Source organism: Pinus tabuliformis, chromosome Q, assembly GCF_031772625.1.
Source record: "Pinus tabuliformis cultivar Carrire ecotype Pingquan chromosome Q, CPIR1, whole genome shotgun sequence".
Lineage (NCBI taxonomy): Eukaryota > Viridiplantae > Streptophyta > Pinopsida > Pinales > Pinaceae > Pinus > Pinus tabuliformis.
The window spans coordinates 649,950,744-649,957,457 of record NC_142296.1 but is presented as its reverse complement, the minus strand read 5'-3'; the positions used below and the strand labels follow the sequence as shown (position 1 = coordinate 649,957,457).

General features: G+C 39.1%; 1 protein-coding gene across 1 annotated transcript; it reads right to left on the bottom strand.

Annotated features, from left to right (window-relative positions):
- Positions 1-3,636: 3,636 nt before the first annotated feature.
- On the bottom strand, positions 3,637-6,415 carry LOC149221183 (uncharacterized). Its single transcript, XM_089385021.1, has 2 exons — positions 6,261-6,415; positions 3,637-6,105 (listed from the first exon to the last, which is right to left on the bottom strand). The coding sequence occupies exon 2, from the start codon at positions 6,067-6,069 to the stop codon at positions 4,072-4,074; it is 1,998 nt and encodes a 665-aa protein (XP_089241147.1). The 5' UTR covers positions 6,070-6,105; positions 6,261-6,415; the 3' UTR covers positions 3,637-4,071.
- Between the last annotated feature and the right edge of the window lie 299 nt (positions 6,416-6,714).

Below are 6,714 nucleotides of genomic sequence, written 5' to 3'. Positions count from 1 at the left end.
AAAAAAGGTAGAGAACATCATGGCATTTCTTTTTTCCAAGAATCCAAGCAATTTGAGGCCTATAGGTTTGAATTTGGATATATCTATAAAGTATATTACACCTACATTTTAGATCAACTCTTCAAAGAAGTCTCTCTAAAAACTTATGTGGCAAGTATCACCAATGTCAAGCAACCAAACATCTCTCCAAGGAAAAAAGACAAGTTTGAGCAAATCTTCATTTATGCTCATACTGCAATGGGCAACAACAAAATGGGTGGATTCAAGAGCTTTACCTTTTTCTTTCTTTGTTCCTACTTTTCTTTGATCTTCTACCATGCCATCTTTGCCTCATGTCCATTCTTGCCAAAATGAACCCAATGAAAATCATATCTCTCACCTTGATTATGCCTACCTGCCCTTCCAAAAAAAATATTCTTTTCACATCCTTTCTTACCACCTCTGGATGAATCATGTGATTGATTCTTTCCTTTTCAAGCAAGATGCATGGTCTCTCCAATGGGCTAAGCTATCATCTTCTGTAAAGTTCTTTCATGTTCTACAATTTTCTCCACAAAGAATCAAAATAAGGGACTTCAATATGCCACTAGGTTTAAGTGATTCAAAATAGTGAGAATGTGTGGATTAGGAGGTCTTGGTGAAGGTCATGAGAACAATGTCTATCTCCACAATACTAGCATCAGTTTTGTGCATGATGGTTATAATTTCGGAAGTCAAAGCCATGCAATCATTATCTTTCAACTCTAAGTTGAAGAGTTTCAATTGCAATTGAATTAGCTCAAATTTTGAATATGAATCATACAAAAAGTTCAACTTTTTCACAGCACCCCAAGATAAATTTTATGTGATGACTCACCTCACAGAAGCATCAACCAAGACATGTGTTTTCTTATCTTTTTTGTCTATATGGCAAGTTCTCTATCTATGGTAGATACAATATCTCCATCACAAATGCTATCCCAAAGATCACTGGAGATGAGAGTATGCTTAATCTTTCTCAACCATTCTAGCTAATTTTCTTTGTCATTAATCACTAAAAATCAACAAACAAGACAAGAGTGTTTTTTCCACAAAAATCAATATAAGCAATTATGTAAATGCTACCACTTGGGTTCTCAGCGCATCAGAGAAGGAGAAAAGAAGCCAAACATTGCAGACCACCATGGATAAAGACGTCAGAAACATTAAAAGAAAAATCACAAAAAAAATGTTTTTCTGGGAATGGATTAACACTAGCGTAAACAAGAGCTCAAATAATGGTGGTACAGAGGTGTGTGCAAAATGATTCTCTAGAATACCAACGATGATGGCTTTGGAATGTCTACTAACTCTGATTATAATAGCTTCATTATAGTCTTCTTGTCTGTGTTAAAGAAATAGACACATAAATGAAAATCATGTGCTCATATGCTCATTGTCTTGAGTAGAGAAGAATACCAAATGTCAGGAGAATCACTAACAACAACGGTCTTTCTCTCGGTAGATACACCAAGGGTCTTTGGTCTTTCTCAGAAGATATGCCAATGGTTTCTCTGACAGGCCACGGTCTTTCTCTCAACATATCTGCCAATGGTCCTTCTCATAAAGATATGTCGTCGATCTCATATTATATTAGGTTTAGGGTGTCTCTTTATGGTTAATCAGTGGACAAGCAATGTCTTCACCCTCATTTTGGTTCTAGTCTGCTTCCAGAACAGCTTTGGTTTCAGTTGTTGGGAGCGATTTCTCATGGAAAGGTTTGCTAACAACTTCAGGAATTATGGCAATTGAAGGAGGTCCATGCCCTCTACAAGGTGATTAGAGCCGACGATATTCAGAATCGACAGCAAATTCTCTATGCCACAATCCTTTTAGAATGTACACACAACGAACGAAAAGGAAGAGCATGAATCTTGCAAGCTACTCATTGTCTAAAGCTTGCCAGTGCGCAAACGTGAACCATGCGCATTGTGCAAATCATATGGCCCCAAAACCCCAGAAAATCAATTCCTTCACACGATTACACATTGTACTTTCTTTCCTTGTGGCTACAGCCTTGCTATGATATCACTGGTAGCCAAAATTGAATAACCCCACATGTTAATTAAATTTTATTAAAAAAATAGCATATCAATACTATGAGATAACCTTTGGTTTCATCTTCCCAAAGGTACGATGACTCTTCCTATTCACCTACTAAGAATATTTAAAAAATGTCAGCACCCGCAAGCAGCAGGGCAAGCAGTCTAGCAGGCGCAGTTACAAAGGTGCGGGTTGTCGTAACTGTTTCGACTCTCGAAATATTTTGATGGCTCATCAATCCCCCCGCCCCCCGAATTGTCACAATGGAGTCTATTGATCATACCATCCCTTGGGCATATTTTGATGGCTCATTGCAGTAAGGCCATACCATCCCTTGCATATTTTGATGGCTTATCGCAGCAAGGCCGATGTTGCGGGGAGCTATTTTAGATCTAAATGGCACACATCTTTTCAAACTCAAAATTGGTCTGCGGCAAGGCATAAATAACTTTGCAGAGCTATTCAGTCTAAAACTTATTTCTTTTCGCATTTGAAAAAAATTGCAGACATCTATAGGTTTTTGGCGATGCAAAGGTTGACTAGTTCATAGTGAAATCCATATGCCACACACATTCACAAATATGCTGGATGAAATTATATTATTAAGTTTTATTTTGACTCCATTTCCTGTCATCATATTTACAGAAAACAGCACCATCTTTCAAATCAGCTATCCAAAAAAAAGTGCGCAACAAGCGTTTGGTTTGGTGTATAACATGTGACAGAACAGAATGGATCAAAACACTACCAATATCATCATCGACCATTTATTGAGGCTCCACCTGTCACCGCAGACACTCAGGGATGATCTATCTGACTCTTTGCACAGCTGGCTCTATATGGACATATATACAGTGATGGGTTCTATCCTTTTTTGATATCGGCTCCTTACAGTATTTCGGCACCCTTTAGTTTTTATGGGTTCTATCCTTTTTTGACATCGGTTCCTTACAGTATTTCGGCACCCTTCAGTTTTTTTGGTTATGTACACAGAACCTTTCTTTTGTGTTGCCATATATGTATGTATATATATAAAACAGTTCGGGCTGTTTGGACCGTAGTGGCTTATTAATGAAAATTACGATTTTTCTCAAGAAAAAAATGTATGTTACGAATCAGTTAGATGGTAAGGGAGTAGGAGTTTATACATCTCTGTTTTATAATATTGTTCTTATGGCCTCTTGGCTCTTTTCGATTGATGAAATCCAAACTTAATTGGTAATATACCGCTTTTTTGTTAAATGAAATCTTTTTCACAGTAAGTGTTCGTACTCTTCTTTATTGCAACAAAATTTCCAGGACTTATGAACTCCATTATTTTTTGTTCGAACGATACCAGATCATATATTGATTTTGGTTACCTTGGTTCGGGCTATAATTGATGCTGTCAACTTTCAATTCAAACATCCATACCGCAAGAAAAAACTATTGTGAACTGGCGTCAGGACTCAGGTCGATTTAGTTGGTAGCATTAGCTTTAATAATTAATGGATTTGCATCCTTCTCTACACATTTTTTGAAGTTTTGATATATTGGCACAAGTAAATACCAGGTTCAAAAGAAGCAGACATCCAATAAAGCTAGAAAAACTTCCCCGCGATCGTTATCCAGGACCGTCAAAACATACAAAAGAACCAATGCTCACAAGTTCCTCCTAGGCACTTTTAGCAACCATTTCGATGATGCTACTGATGTGCAGCATTTCTTGTAAGGTTCTCAGAATCGGTAGGCATGTCATATTAGTCTATTCTAAATTTTGGCAATTGCCGGGCCCAATGTCAAGACCTGTTGAATAGTCTATTCAGTTACATCAGCTCAAAAGTGTGATGTTTTACAGTTTGGCCTCCCAGCTTCCCCAGTGTGAAATAAAAAAATCTCAGAGGTGCAAAGTAAGGTATTTCAGATAAAAAGCAGCATCTAAACATTATTTTACTAATTCTTTCTGGCCCATGTAATTAGAAGGGAGGGGGAACAAGTGATTCTTCAACAATTTGCAAGTGCAAACTGAACTTACTGTGCAATTTCCGACCTGTAAAGACCACCAATGAGTGTGTTATATGTGTGATCATCAGGAGTAATACCTCTCTCTACCATTTCATCATATAACTTTAATCCTTCGTGCACTTTGCCATGCTTAGAGAGACTGGAAATCATTGCCGTGTAAGTAACAATATTAGGAACCAAACCCCTTTCTCCCATCTCTTCAAATAATTCATTCGCTTTATCTAACTTATCAACAATGTGAAATCCATGGATGAGAGAAGTATAAGTAAAAACATCTGGTATAAAACCCTTTTCTGCCATCTCATCCTTAAGCTTGAGAGCCTCTTCTACAAGGCCATTCTTACAGTACCCATATATAAGTGTATTATAAGTAACATCATTGGGTGCTAAGGCCATCTGAAGCATCTGAGATAATATCTTCCGGGCGTTCTCGACGTCTCCTTCTTTGCAATAAATATCAATCAGGATTGTTAAGGTAACTGTATCTGAACATAAACCCTTCTTTAACATAGTATTAAATATCGATTTTGCCTCCTTTGACTTCCCTGTTTTGCACAGCCCATCCATCATACTATTGTATGTAAACATATTTGGGGAAAACCCTTTTTTAACCATTTCTTCCTGCAGCTTGAAAGCCTCCTCCATCATTCCTTTCTTGCAATGTCCATCAATCAAGGTGTTGTATGTTACCTCATTTGGATTGATTCCCTCGCTCTGCATTTCATGCAAAATCATTTTTGCTGCACCCATCTGCCCCAGCTTGCAGAGCCCATTAATAAGCACGCTGTAGGTAAAAACAGTTGGAACCAGACCCGTTGTGAGGATCTTGTCATACAAAGCGAATGCTTTCCTCATATCTCCTGCTTTACCATAAGCGCTGATGAGCAATGTGTACACTACAACATCAGGATCCACACCCTTCTCTTGCATTTCCTTCAAAACCCTCTCAGCCTCGTCCAATTCCCCCAAATTGCATAGTTCCTTGATCAAGAACGTGTAGCTACTGACATTCGGTAAAATCCCCTCCTCCGAAAAGCCTTCCAAAACATGAAAAGCGCCAGCAACATCCCCTCTGTTGGTATACCATTCTATCAATGCATTATACGCATAGACATTGGGTTCGAATCCCCTCCCCTTCATTTCATTAAGAAACTTTGCAGCTTCCTCCACTTTTCCTTCCCTGCAAAGAGCATCAGATATAATACCGAAAGAATACTCATTGGGGTCAATTTGCAGCTCAAGAGTTTCAAGAAAAAACCCTAAAGCAAATTCAGCCTTATTGGCCTTTCGCAGAGCGACGAGAAACTTGTTGCAAGACCGACAATTGGGCTTCAAACCCAGGTCCTTCATTCGCTGAAAGGTTTCATGGGCTTCTTCAATCATGCCAGCGTTCGCATATGTTCTCAAAAGCAGATCTAAAACCTCGCCTAGGGTTTTAGATTTACGCTCACTGCAAACTTTAACTAGGGTTTCAACTATATTGGAGAGAGAATCCCGAGCGCAATCTACAGCGACATCTTTCACGAGTTCCTCTGCAGGCCTATATATTTTCGTTTCCATCAAAATAGAGATCATTGTGCAGTAAGTGTAAGTGGTGTGGCTAAAGCATTGCTGCATTCTGATCCACTTGAAAAATAAAAGGGATAACTCAGCTTTGGATTGAAGTCTTAGCAGGACTGTATTGACTTGTGATGGGGTCAATTTAGAGGCGACACGGTTACCTTCAAGAGACTGGATCCCTAATTTCCTGACCAATTTGGCGATTTGCTGAGTGATGTCTTCGGTTTCTGATCGAGGCGGAGAATCCCCTGTCGCTGTGTCCTCCTTCGGCCATAAGTCATCGGAGAAACAATCTGAGAGTGCCATTCTCGGCTTTATGCTGGTAGCTGTGGCGAAAGCCGGGGCATCCTCCTTCGGCGATGAATCCGCAGATAACAAAGCTGAGAGTGGCCTCATCTTTAACGCGGTCTGAGTGGCAGAAGCCATTTTTTCAATCTTGGACATTGTAAAGACAGTAAATTTGACACAAATTCGATAGACCTGCGACGGTTCATACAGTAGTTGAAGATTGAAGAGAAGAACGCCGAAGCACCATCTCAATATTTGATGAGTTCAAGAACAAGTGGAAACTTCATAATATTAGAAAAATGGTGCCTGAAAACAAGAGTTTTAACAAAAGAGTGACGTAGCCTTACCAGGCGAAGAATGATATTTCTCAATCCGTGGGTGGACTGCACTGCTCATGGACAAAATACACTCTGGTCGAGGGGGCTCTTGCATTGCTGTGTCTGTATATATGTTCTGTTGCTATGTTCATATATGTTCCCGACCCAACAATTTTGTATGTCCCGACTTGCACCTAAATATCCAAGCGGCATCCATGCTTTATTAACTAAAGCGTAATTACCCAAAAAAAATTGAAAGCAAGGAGGATTAGTGCCTTTGGTTAGAGGCAAGTTAGACATTCTTGCTTGCACTCTCCAACAATGTGTCACAAGAGAATTAGTGCCTTTGGTTAGAGGCAAGCTCTACATTCTTTCTCTGCCCTCTCTAACAATGTGTCATAAGGATTAATGCATTTTGTTAGAGGCAAGTTCTACATTATTTCTCAGCACTTTCTAACAATGTGTTATAGTTTGTGTTGGTGTT

Coding starts and splice junctions, on each gene's coding strand:
- LOC149221183 (XM_089385021.1), bottom strand. CDS start 6,069: ATGTCCAAGATTGAAAAAATGGCTTCTGCCACTCAGACCGCGTTAAAG.